Source organism: Meles meles, chromosome 8, assembly GCF_922984935.1.
Source record: "Meles meles chromosome 8, mMelMel3.1 paternal haplotype, whole genome shotgun sequence".
Taxonomy (NCBI): Eukaryota; Metazoa; Chordata; class Mammalia; order Carnivora; family Mustelidae; genus Meles; species Meles meles.
The window spans coordinates 22,507,276-22,520,960 of NC_060073.1; the positions used below are offsets into that span (position 1 = coordinate 22,507,276).

General features: G+C 43.0%; 1 protein-coding gene across 5 annotated transcripts in view; it reads right to left on the reverse strand.

Annotated features, from left to right (window-relative positions):
- TTC17 (tetratricopeptide repeat domain 17) overlaps positions 1-5,502 on the reverse strand; it is a 119,213-nt gene extending 113,711 nt beyond the window's left edge. For 2 of the 5 annotated variants that reach the window (XM_046015146.1, XM_046015143.1), the window contains exon 1: positions 5,055-5,502. In XM_046015146.1, the coding sequence (XP_045871102.1) occupies positions 5,055-5,213 (159 nt within the window). In that variant the 5' untranslated portion in view covers positions 5,214-5,502. Of the gene's footprint in view, positions 1-4,996 lie in introns of all 5 variants that reach the window. The other 3 variants (XM_046015144.1, XM_046015142.1, XM_046015145.1) reach the window with 2 other exon arrangements.
- Between the last annotated feature and the right edge of the window lie 8,183 nt (positions 5,503-13,685).

Sequence of the window (13,685 nt, forward strand, 5' to 3'; positions counted from 1 at the left end):
AGGCAGAGGCTTAAACCCACTGAGCCACCCAGGCGCCCCAAGAAGCTCAGTTTTGAAAAGCACTGAGAGAAAGCTGTCAGCTTCATAGTGTCATCTGGATGCCCTCTCCCAGATGAAGCAGTGACTTAATATCAGACGCAAAGTAAAGACCAAGAGATAACGATTTAGCTTATGTGTCCAACTAAGTCTTGCTCAAATCACAGTTGCTGAACTAACCGCCTATCGAACACTTTTATGCCAAGGTTGCTAGGCTCCAGAGCATCGGTTTTGTTAGAAACCTCATTTGTTCTGGGGCACCTGGGTGGCTCGGTGGGTTAAAGCCTCTGCCTTCGGCTCGGGTCATGGTCCCCAGGTCCTAGGATCGAGCCCCATGTCGAGCTCTCTGGTCAGTGGTGAGCCTGCTTCCTCCTCTCTCTGCCTGCCTCTGCCTACTTGTGGTCTTTGTCAAATAAATAAAATCTTAAAAAAAAAAAGAAAGAAACCTCATTGTTCTAAGCAGTTAAAAGGATCTGTACTCTCAACACATTTGCTTGAGAGAAGGCAAAATGATTAAATAACCCCAAATTAATTCACACATATTTCTGACCCTCCCCGACCCACTCCCAACTTAAAAGTCACCACAAAATATTCTGCAGAGGTAAAGCAAACTGGACAAGAGAAGACTTTTACTTCACTATTCCCATTTTCCCTTTTCCTTTTCTTTCTCTTCTTTCATTGGTAGGTACTGTGAAAGAGGGGGAAAGCATTTCAATCTTACTGAGTACAAGGTGCTCGCCTGCATGCTACCGCAGAGTTTCACTTACTGCTATCACTAACTGCCACTCACTTCTTGTGTGACTTTGGGCGACTTGCTCACCTTTGAGTTGTACTATACATACCCTTTAAGAATTGTTTCCAAATCTAAAGTTCTATGGTTCTAAGATTAGAGAAGAGGGAAACAGTAGCCAAGAAAATAAATACTATGTTATGACAGAGTTGATAACAACTATACTCTTTATATACTTCAAGTTTTAGACCTCCACTTAGGAAGAGACAGACTACCTAGAGGAAATGAACCCAGGACTAGAAGTACTACTTTTGAATTCAAGAAGTCTAAGACAGGGGCACCTGGGTGGCTCAGTGGGTTAAAGCCTCAGCCTTTGGCTCAGGTCATGATCCCAGGGTCCTGGGATCGAGCCCCGCATCAGGCTCTCTGCTTGTCAGGGAGCCTGCTTCCCTTCCTCTCTCTCTGCCTGCCTCTCTGCCTACTTGTGATCTTTGTCTGCCAAGTAAATAAATAAAATCTTAAAAAAAAAAAAAAAGAAGTCTAAGACAAACTGGTAACATTTCAGGAATTCATCTGTTAGCTGCTAATTTAGAACGTGGAACATTTTTTCCATAGAAATGAAGTGATACATAATGGTTAGCCTCTTAGGCTAATTCACAAAAGTTCATTCAACCTTGCACTCAAGTGACTCTCCAGACTGTTTTGGTAAAAATGGAAAATAAATGCTGCCATACTAGTAATGAAGAAAAAAAGAGAAAAAGGAAACGAAAGAAACCACAAAATTGATCTTAAGGCCTGTTCTTTACAATGAAGCCAACCACCTAATCCATTGGCCTGATCACACATAGATCCTTCTATTATCCAGATAATGGCTCACTACTTAGGTCCATGGACCCCAAGGATCCTTGCTTTATTTAAGGCACAGGGGGCATGAGGCGATCAGAGGTATGCCAAAGCCCAAAGCTGGGAGAAAAGCATAAAGCTGAAGAGGAGCACCTTTTCTTAGTTGTCCCCTGACTCCAGTGGGACAGGAACTTAGAGACCAGAGCATTCTCTTCACATCCCAGCTCCAGGATTCCCTGGCCAATGCTCCAGGGAGTTCAGTGGCAGCTCCGTGAAGATGGAACCTAAAAACATGCTTTCCAGCTCAGGCTGGGAAAGTGGAAAGGAACAAATCCCTGAGCTGCCATGGCTAGTGTTTACTACTTGCTACTGGCAGAAGTTACTTACTACTTGCTCTGACAGTGAGGACCTGCCTGGAGGAACGGCCGTTTCCTGCTCTGACTGAAGCCCCATTTCAACCCCCTCACAAGATCTAGGTCTTCCTACACATTTCCATGGTCCCAAGTCTGCAGTCCGTAACTTTATCATTCGCTAAGGCCTGAAACAGAAAAACCAAGCATAAAACCAAACCAGTTCTTCTCCTGGGAAGAACTGCTTAATGTACTTAAAACTTTACAGTGATGTTAACTATCCCTGTGTAAGTCTGTATTTTAGGCAATTCAGATTTTTAATTCATAAGTACTTCTCCAAGTTCACTATGGAAAACAATTACCTATCATAGCTAATTTGGACAGGTTTAAATATCAGGCAAAGGTATTTGCCACTCTGATAGTCTAAAATTGCCATTCCAGTTTGCCGTTAGCCCTCTCCCTGATATTAGAGCACTTCAGAATGAAAATCAACCTTCTGTTCTCATTCAGATATTATAACAAGGCATATGGTATGTCAGTTATCATTTATATGTATACAACATACCACATATATGTATACAATATACTACATATATATCCTATATATATATATAGCTTTTAATTACCTGATTCTGAACATATGACTAGATCTGCAGTATACCCAAATCCATATACTAAAGGGATCTTTCAATTCTTTAATAGACGTATATAAATGTGATAATCACAAACAAAATTGAGGTTTGGATCCTGCCTAAGTTCAAATTATTGCCAGGAAGGGCCGCATGGGTAATGTATGCACAACTATCACTGTGGCACTCAGAAGCTGATCATGTATTCAACTCTCTTTATAAATGTTGCCTTTCCCTCAGATTAAATCCAACTTTCCTTCCTGGCCTCTTCTTGTTTTGTTTTTGTTTTTATTTTATTTATTTGAGGGATAGAGAGAGTGCACACACAGGCATGGGGGAGGTGGGTGGGGTGGGCAGAGGGAGAGGAACAAGTAACTTCATGCTAAGCTCAGAGATCATGACCTGAGCCAAAAACAAGAGTGGCTTGCTTAACCAACTAGGCTTAGTTGGTTAAGGCACCCCCCCCCCAGACTCTTGTTACGTTGTAGACACCAACTTTATTTCTTCTGATATAAAATCCTGTGGTTCTCTGAACTTAACATTGTAAATGCTACATAGCAAAGTACTAGAAAATTCACTGAAAAAGTTAACTGTTTAAAAGCTTGTAGTAAAGAAATCTTTCTTTCCTAACTTTAAGCATAACTACTTACTGCAGGGGTGACTTGGCAGATTTCCAAAAGATTTTTCAGATTTCTCCCTTTCTGAGGCAAGTTACCAGTAACCCCTACCACTCCCCCACTAAAACATAAGTACCAGTGTGCAAAAAAAAAAAAAAGAAAAAAAAAGGAAGAAAAGAAAAAAGAATTTGTTTTTGGCTTAGTTTTGTTTTTCAAACAAATCAGGTTCTGCTTTCCCATTGCAATGTTCAGCAAATAATACAATTCCACCAGCTTTCACTTTTCAGATGGGCTACTTCCTCGGCTGAGTGGCAGGACACCAAAATGGGAAGGAGAAGTCAATGTCATAGTGTATAAATAGCTGTGGCCAAAAACAATATTACATAAGAGCCAATAGGAGAAGGGCTCCCCAAATTGCAGCAAGAGTGACTTAATTCCATGTATCCCTTCATGAGGGCCTCAGGGAAAACTATCATCAGGAAACAAAAGAAAGGGGGTGGGGGAAGCAGCCAGGACTCACATAAGATTTCTAACCTTTTGTTAAGGAAAGAAGTAGCAGTGTTTTCTAGGGCTTCTGAAACACGCATCTACCTTTTAAACCTCAAGTGGTATGGCCATGAAGAGGAAATTTCTTCTAATGTAAGTAAGGTATATAGAAAATGCCATCCAATAAGAACCCAATCTCTCTTCTCACACACAGTGAAAAACAGTCACCAATACCAACCCGATTTTTAAACTGTTCAACTCACTCATTATACTCGAGGTAAAATTCGCCATCAGGTGAACTTCACTTTATACAAAAGTAAACCTTGCATTATGTTCCTATCATCATTCATTACACACAACCCAAAGGTCCATAGTTTCACACAATAATGATTCACACATTTGAGATCAGTGAGCTAAACTGCATGGGGCACACAATTCACTGTACCTAAATGTTTGCTGGACTTTTCAGGATTGCTCTCAAGTGTTGGAAGTCATTAAGTTTACCAACAGCAGAGCACACACATGTACTGCTTAGGGATCAGCAGCATTCACAAAATGTAGGCAATCATAAAGTTATGTAAGGAAAGCAATCTCTCCTCTGAGCAATTAGTTCGGGCAAACAAGAATCCAGGAAATCGCATATCCATCCTCCTTGCGGGGCTGGGTCACAGGAACTAGGTAAAGAAACAATGCAAAGTACACTGGGAAACGAGGGCAGTTACAGCTGAGAAGATGCAGGCAACGCCACCAGAGGCATCTTCAAGCATTCCTTAGGAAGGAAAGTGTGTTGCCTCTAAAGAGCCCCTGTTGACCTGGGTAACGGTACAAGCTGAAACCACCAAAGCCCATACGAATTCCAGCACGTAGAAGAGGAGACTGGGGAAGAAGTATTAGATGACCCACTGCCTAGGGGTGCCGAAGCTGTCACCGCCGGGGGACTCGCGCACACCACGGCACTGCCACCTGCTTTCTACTTCTTCGGGGAGGGCTGGTGACGCGTGGTGGGCCCGAGAGGAACGGAGGCAAGGATAATGAATCTGCGGTTTCTAGAGCCCAAGCACAACAAAATGTCCCCAGAGCCCGACACCCCCACCCCCTACGGCAGGGCGACACTTCCCACGCGGCACGCTGCCTCAGGGGTGGAAGGCTGAGAACTTGCAGGAGGCTGAGGCGAGGGCCAGAGGACAAACGGGGAAGGAGCGACGCCAGCTCTGAGTACTGGGGTCGCTCCGGCCGCACCGCCGGGACCGTGGGAAGGTAGGCTGGGGGCGGGACCGCGCGGAGCCAAACAGCCAGGGGCCGGACCTGGGAATCCCCCGGGGCGAGGGCGGGCGCGGGCGGAGAGGGACGCCCTGGCCGCTACCTGCTGCTGGATCTTCCCGTCCTCCGTGACGACCCAGTGCGTGGTGGCGAAGGCCCCTCGAGCCGCCACACTCAGCAAGGCTGAAAGGCTAAGGAGCCAGCCTGGGCCGGAGCAAGGCGGCAGCTCACACCGGCCACGGACCCCTACTGCCGCCGCCATCTTGCCCCCCCCCCCGGCCCTACTGCTCACACCGGAAGCGGAAGCCGGCCCCTGGCGCCCGCCATCTTGGGGAGGTCGGCGCTGGAGGAGGTGGAGCCCCGGAGGCGCTGCCCGCTGACGACCGGCTTTCTCAGCCTCGGTTTGGGCGGCGCGGACAGCTGGGTTTGGCTTCAGGTCGGAGACCGCTTTTTTGTTATTGTTTTCCTGTAGGCAGTACGATCTCGTGGCGTGGGAACCAGAGGGAGATGAAAGGAGTGTTCTAGGTGGAGCCTGAGTGGAAATGAGAGGACTCTGTATATATATTTACATATATATGTATTTAATAAAACCTTGGTTTTCATTTTATTTCTGGTTGTGTCATATAGTTTTGAAATAAAAGGTATGCTTTCGAAAGACTTAAGGGAAGAGATGGATTCTCTTTTGTTCTTACAACCTCGCAGTCGTGGACGCTTCCGAGTTGGGCGCGTTGTCCGTCTAGGGCCTCGCTGTCCCGTAGAAGGATGTGAGGCTCGAGCCACGGAGAAGTGTTTTAGAAGAGCGAAATAACGCATTTGATTTAACCCATTATATACAACACAGTATTAATTCAATATAAAATCTGTACAAATGACTGATCTATTTTATTTTTAGTACTAAGTCTTTTGGCTAGGGGTGCCCCTGGGTGGCTCAGTCGTTAAGGGTCCCGCCTTCCGCTGGGGTCATGATCCCAGAGTCCTGGGATTGAGCCCCGCATCAGGCTTTCTGCTTGGCGGGAGGCCTGCTTCTCCCTCTCCCACTCTCCCTGCTTGTGTTCCGTCTCTCTGCAAATAAATACATAAAATATTTTAAAAATTTTAAAAATTAAAAATTAAATTCAGACTGGCTGGATTTCAGGGCTTAAGAGCCACATGTGCCTAGTGGCCTTATAGGGCCGCACAGGTCTAGGCTGGAGGTCTAGATCAGGAGACCCATAAGCATAGGCATCATCTGGCAGTTTATTAGAAATGCACCTTCTTGGCTCTTTTACCCGGCCCCACCAGATTCTGACTTTCGGCAAGAGTCCCAGGTGACTGGTATGTACATTAAGAACTCTTCTCTCTAGTGAACCAACATGTAGGTAGACCAAGGAACTAGCCTGGCTTTTAGTAAGATGTTTTAGGCATTTCACGGCTGCCTTCTGGCTTTGTGTGTCATTTTGTGTTTAGGTTCCTTACGCTTTTGGTTTTCTCTTTGGGAAGAGGAGGATGAGAATTTTGCCTGACCGCCTTCCTACGCTGGCATATTGCCAGAAAACAAAAATAATTGCCAAGTGTTTAAACATCTCTTCCTACTCTGGGAGCAACGACCACAGCACCGGTTTTTAGTTCCTTTTGAAAGTAGCTTTTCTTAGAGGATTGAAGTAATGAACATTCATCTCGCTAAAAATGTATGACTTACCCACTTTTTCGCCTAGTACTCTGCTAGACAGCAGGTATGGAAATCTGACCACTGAGCAATGTGCAATTCAGTGGAATATTGGCAGGTTAGCAATTGAAATACAGCATAATGGAGGTGTATAACGGCACATGTGTAGAAGAGAGAGCAACCAACCAGGTGAAAGGCTTTAAGCAAAGCTGCTGATTCAAGCAGAATAAACAATACGTGAAAAAACATGAAAACTGTCAGGTCATAAGGGGTTCTTGTATGTCATACCAAAAAGTTCAAACACAGACAATAAGAAGTGTTCCAAAATTTTGAAATGAAAAAGTGGAAAATGAGTCTCCCTGTTCTCAGCATTTTATTTTAAGGCATAGACATCAATCCTCTTACCAGTGTATAAAGTTGCTAAGTAATGGCAGTCATCATCTAACATTTAAGTGTTGTTTTTTTTTAAAGATTTTATTTATTTATTTGACAGACAGAGATCACAGGTAGGCAGAGAGGCAGCCAGAAAGAGAGGAAGGGAAGCAGGCTCCCCGCTGAGCAGAGAGCCCAGTGTGGGGCTCAATCCCAGGACCCTGGGACCATGACCTGAGCCGAAGGCAGAGGCTTTAACCCACTGAGCCACCTAGGTGTCCTTGTTAAGTGTTTTAATACATACTGGCACTAATACTCACATAGTCATCTTTGCTGACTTACCGGGCATAGACTAGTTAAGTAATTTGGCTAAGATCATATAGCTAATAAGTGGCAGACCTCAGATTTGGACTCAGAACTATCTGACTCTAGAGCCTGAGCATGGCTGAAGGATGGTGAGGAATTTGAGAGCAGCCCCAACATCACCTATTTTGGCCATCAGCAATTTCTTTCACACTCATAAGTTAACCTGTAAAAGGGAAGAATCATAGCTTCTGTAGCTTCTGTACCACAGGCTTCTGTACCACAGGCCTCTGCTTTCTCTAGATGATAACCCATGTCCTTGGAGATCCTGTATTAGTTTTCTGTTGTTGTGCAATAAATTACCATAAATTTAGCAGCTTAACACATACCTGCCATCTCACTGTTTTCATGGGTCAAGAGTCTGGTGTGGCATGACTGTGTTCTCGGTGTCTCACATGGGTGATAGAAGGCTGCTTTCTTTCTCCAGGGTTTGGGAGCCTCTTTCATAATCTTGGTAGAATTCAGCCCTTTGCCATTGTAGTCACTTTTCTTGCTGGCTGCTGACTGTGGCCATTCTCAACGCGCCCCACCATTCCCTGCTACCTTGGCCTTCTCAACATGGCAATTATTCCTTCAAGGGAAGTGGGGCAAATCTCCACTGCCTCAGTTTGACTTCCTCCATTTCTGATGGCCCAACCCAAATTTAAAGGGCTCATGTGGTTAGATAAGGTCTGTCTGAGTAATCTTTCTTGATTAACCCAAAATCAACTAATTTGGTTGATTTGTAATCTGTCAGTGGACATTTGGCTCGTGTAAATGATACTGCAAGAGACAGGACAGTGCAATCTATATTTTCAAATTAATGTTTTTATTTTCTTTGGGCAATTCCCCAATAGTGGAATTACTGGATTGTATGATATTTCTATTTTTAATTTTTTGAGGAAACTCCCTGCATGGCTGCACCAATTTCACATCCCCACCAACAGTGCATAAGTGTTCCTTTTGCTCCATATCCTTGTCAACACTTGTTACCTGTCTTTTTGATTCTAGTCTTCCAACAGGTGTAAGGTGATTCTCATCGTGGTTTTATTTTGTTTTAAAGATTTTTTGTTTATTTACTTGATAGACAGAGATCACAAGCAGTCAGAGAGGCAGGCAGAGAGAGAGGAGGAAGCAGGCTCCCCGCTGAGCAGAGAGCCCAATGCCAGGCTCGATCCCAGGACCCTGAGACCATGACCTGAGCCAAAGGCAGAGGCTTTAACCCACTGAGCCACCCAGGTGCCCCCTCACCGTGGTTTTGATTTGGACTTGCCTGCTGATTAGTGATGTTGAGCATCTTTTTATGTGTCTTTTGGTCATCAGCATGTCTTTTTGTTTTTGTTGTTGTTAGAGAGAGAGAGAGAGAGTGCACAAGCAGGAGGAGCAGCAGACAGAGGGAGAAGCAGGCTCCCCGCTGAGCAAGGAGCCTCGATTCCAGGAGACTTGATCCCAGGACCCTGGGATCATGACCTGAACCAAAGGTAGATACTCAACTGACTGAGCCACCCAGGTGTCCCAATTTGTTTGTTTTTAAATGTCTATTCAGGTCCTCTGCCCACTTAAAAAAAAAAAAAAAGGATTTATTTGTTTATTTATTTGAGAGAGAGTGTGCATGTGAGTGGAGGGGAGAGGAGTAGAGGGAGAGGGAGAGGTGAAGCCGATTCTCTGCTGAGAGCGGAGTTCAGTGCATCCCACAACCCTGAGATTCTGACCTGAGCGGAAACCAAGAGTCGCACTCAACTGACGGAGCTACCCAGGCATCCTCCTCTGCCCATTTAAAAATCAGATTATTGTTTATTTTTTGGTTTTAAGTTATTTATATATTTTGGGCATTAATGCATTAGCAGATATATCATTTGCAAATATCTTCTCTCATTCAGTAGGGTGCCCTTTTGTTGATGGTTTCCTTGGCTGTGCAAAAGATTTTTTAAATTTTTTTGGTTTTTATTTGTTTTTTGTTTTTGTTTTGTTTTGGTATAGTCCCAATACTTTATTTTTGCTTTATTTTCCTTGCTTTAGGAGACATACATATCTAGAAAAATGTTGCTCAGGCCAGTGTCCAAGATATTACTGTCTATATTTTCTTCTAGAAATTTTATAGTTTCAGGTCTCACATTTAGGCCTTTCATCCAATCTGAGTTTGTTTCTGTGTATGGTGTAAGCAACTGGTCCTGTTTCAGTCTTTTGCCTATAGCTGTCTATTTTCCCCAGAACCAATTATTGAAGAGACTATCTTTTCCCCATTGTATATTCTTGCCTCTCTGTTGCAGATTATTAATTGACTAGATAAGCATGTGTTTATTTCTGGGCTCTGTATTCTGTTCTGTTGGCCTATGTGTCTGTTTTTGTGGCAGTATCATACTGTTTCAATTACTACAGCTTTGTACTATATCTTTAAATTTGGATTGTGACACCTCCAAATTTGTTCTTTTTTTTTTTAAGATTTTATTTATTTATTTGACAGACAGACATCACAAGTAGGCAGAGAGGCAGGCAGTGAGAGAGGAGGAAGCAGGCTCCCCACTGAGCAGAGAGCCCGATGTGGGGCTCAATCCCAGGACCCTGGGATCATGTCTTGAGCTGAAGGCAGAGGCTTTAACCCACTGAGCCACCCAGGTGCCCCAACTTTGTTCTTTCTTAAGATTGCTTTGGCTTTTTGAGGTCCTTTATGGTTCTGTACAAATTTTAGTATTGTTTTAGTTCTGTAAAAAAGATTGTTGGTGTTTTGATAGGGATTGCATTGACTATGTAGATTACCTTGGGTAGTACAGACATTTTAATAGTATTTGTTCTTCCGGTCCATGAGCATGGAATGTCTATCTGTTTATATCACTTTAAATTTCTTTCATCAGTGTTTCATAGTTTTCAGAGTATAGGTCTTTCACTTCCTTGATTAAGTTTATTCTTAGGTAATTTTTTTTTTTAAGATTTTATTTATTTATTTGCCAGAGAGAGAGATCACAAGTAGGCAGAGAGGCAGGCAGAGAGAGAGGAGGAAGTAGGCTCCCTGCTGAGCAGAGAGCCCAATGCGGGGCTCAATCCCAAGACCCTGGGATCATGACCTGAGCCGAAGGCAGAGGCTTTAACCCACTGAGCCACCCAGGTGCCCCGATTCTTAGGTAATTTTTTTAAAGATTTATCTATTTGAGAGAGAGCGAGCGAGAGAGAGCACGTGAGCACTCGAGAGAAAGGAAGCACAAGTGGGGGGCAGAGGGAGAAGCAGGCTCCTACTTAGCAGGAAGCCCAACAGGACTTGATCTCAGGACTCTGGGATCATGACCTGAGCCAAAGGCAGTCGCTTAACTGACTGAGCCACCCAGGTGCCCTTATTCTTAGGTATTTTATTCTTTTTTGGTGTTATTATCAATGGAATTGTTTTCTAAATTTCTCTTTCTGCTACTTCATTATTAGCATATAGAAACATGATTTCTATGTATCCTGCAACTTCACTGAATTAATTTTTTACTTATAATAGTTTTTTTGTGGAGTCTTCAGGGTTTTCTATGCATAACATCATGTCATCTGTAAATAGGGGACAATTTAACTTGTTCCTTTTTTTTTAAGATTTTATTTATTTATTTAACGGAGATCACAAGTAGGCAGAGAGGCAGGCAGAGAGAGAGGAGGAAGCAGGCTTCCCACTGAGCAGAGAGTCCGATGTGGGGCTGGATCCCAGGACCCTGAGATCATGACCTGAGCCGAAGGCAGAGGCTTTAACCCACTGAGCCACCCAGGCACCCCAAGAGTGGGTAGGATTTTCAAAGAGGAGACAGAGGATATCTAAATATAGTGATTTCATTTAGAAATAGTTTGCCAAATAAATCAAGCAGTCTGAAGCATGAGGACTACTACAGGTGAGACCAAATGTCCAGTCAGCCCAAGATTCCAGTTCACAGTGATACTAGGGTTGCTCTGAGGGTAGCATGATGGTCAGCTTCAAAAGAATTTTCCTGATACAGACTTACCAGACATTAATTTATTTAAAGTCTTGCAGCTGTTACTGTATTTGGGGAGGATAGTTTTATTGTGACTGTTCATTCTGTAAGAAGCTAATGGTCATACCTGCTCCCATCCTCAGCTTTTACTCCCACATACACTCAGGTATCAGGATCCTCATTTTATGATGAATCCAATTCATTCTATTCACATCTTTTCAGTTTGTGCTTTTTTACTTCATCACCTTATAGTAAGCTAAATTTTAGTTTTTCCTCATAGGAATACCATTTCCTTTTATTTATTTATTTATTTTTTGCTCTTTAGTCCTTTTCTACTTAAGTATTTCTTGAGAAATACCAACTGGAGCTGTATGTGGTATTTCATCTATCTAAGGCCTTGTCTCAGATCTTGTTTATAATATATCAACTCTTTATGACCAGAATTTTATGGGATTTTATTTGTGATTGCATTAGTTTTAGGGAGTAAATGTACAACTTCTAGAAATGAATTTACAGTTTCTTAGGTTTTTGACAAATTAGGTTTCATTAGTCTAAATTTTAGTTTCCATCACACTTGTTAGACTTTAATCTCATTGGCTGTTTTCTACCTGCCCAGAACTGCTTTGAGTTCTTTCTATGGTTTCTAACATGGGAAAATGATCATGTGCTAAGGGAGCACACAAGTGGTTGGTCCTGTACCCAACTTGGGAGGAAAGGCTTCCCAGGGAGAGTGAAATCTAGTGTGACCTGAAGGATGAATCCTAAGTTAGTTGGATGAATGGGGTGGAGAATAGGGTGTAATGATTTTCTGGGCAGAGGAAACATGCCTCAGTGTCAGAGAGTGCAGTGCCCTTGGAGTTACTGAAAGTAGTTCCTTATCATAGATGAGGAATTCAGGAGCACAGGGGTTGAAACTAGGAATCTACAAGTTTTGGGATAGCCCCCCTCCACCACCGTTTTTGTTTTGTTTTAGCGCAGCCTGGTGCTCTTAAAGCCAGGTGTTAGGGGCGCCTGGGTGGCTCAGTGGGTTAAACCTCTGCCTTTGATTCAGGTCATGGTCTCAGAGTCCTAGGATTGAGCCCCACATCAGGCTCTCTGCTCAGCAGGGAGCCTGCTTCCCCCTCTCTCTCTGGTGTTCTGCCTGTTGTGATCTCTCTCTGGCAAATAAATAAAATCTTAAAAAAAAAAAAGTCAAGTGTTATGCAGGTTTTGTTGCCTCCATCTCAAATGCTTTTCCCTGACATCTTCACTAGGCTGGCTTCAAATCATCATCCAGTTCTCAGCTCAAATTGACTTTTCCTAACTGTTCTTTCTATGCTGTCACATCAGAATGCATGTGTTTTTAAGCTAATTTCTGAAATCAGCTTATGAGGCCTGTGTAATAGAATGTGAGCTCCCAAGAGTTTGCCTCTTTGCTCACCACTATACTCCCAGAGCCTGAAACACTGCCTTTTTTTAATTGAAAACTTACTATGTACCAAGCACTGTTTAAGGTAGTTGCAATTATCCGGGAGTAAAATACAAAAATCCTTACATTTGTGGCATTTTAGCCAGATTACATTCTATCAGGGAGAAACAGACAAAACAATGTATAAGTATACAGTATGTTAGAAGTTGGCAAATGCTCTAGGGAACATGTGGTAGGGTAAGTGGGATTTGGCATCTTGTAGTATTTAATTTTCCTTGAGAAGGTAATCTTTGAAGATTTGAAGGAGATGAAGATGGAGTTAGACCAGGGATATAAGAGAAAGAGTGCCTGGAGGGAACAGCCAGTGCAAAATCCCTACGGCAGGAGTGTCTTTGCCTAGGCCGCATGAAGCTAGCTGACTGGGGCAGAGTGATGCAGAGGAAGGATAGCAGCTGAGGTCAGGGATGGAAAGCCATGGCACTGTTTCTGATTTATACTCTGAAATGAGCCACTGAATAGCTTTAAGTAAGAGTGGATCTCTGCTGTCCTGTTTAGAACAGGCTATAAATGAGTCAAGTGTAACAGCAGGGAGATCCATTAGAAGGCTGTTATGAAACTCCAGGCAAGAAATGATGGACATAGAGATTTGACAGTCCTCAGCATATAGGTGGCATTAAAGCTGTAGGCCTGGATGTGATCACCAGGGGAATGCAGTTATCTCGTTCCGTTCCATTTAAATTTGGCTTTAGAACACTCCTAACCATTCTAGGTGCTACTTCAGGAAGACTTTTAATAAAGGCTGGTAGCCAAATTAAGAAGTTCCAACTTGCTTTACATATTAACCTGAAGATGGAAATTATTTCATAACAATTTGGCAAGTATGTATCTGATATTTTGTTTCAATAAAAATAACCAAATCATTTTTTCCAGAAGTGTATTAACTTAAGAAAAAATAAATCTTCAAAAATGAAAATTAAAGATAACTTGCCCATCTTTATATTTTCATGTTTGGCACAACAGAAACAACCAATA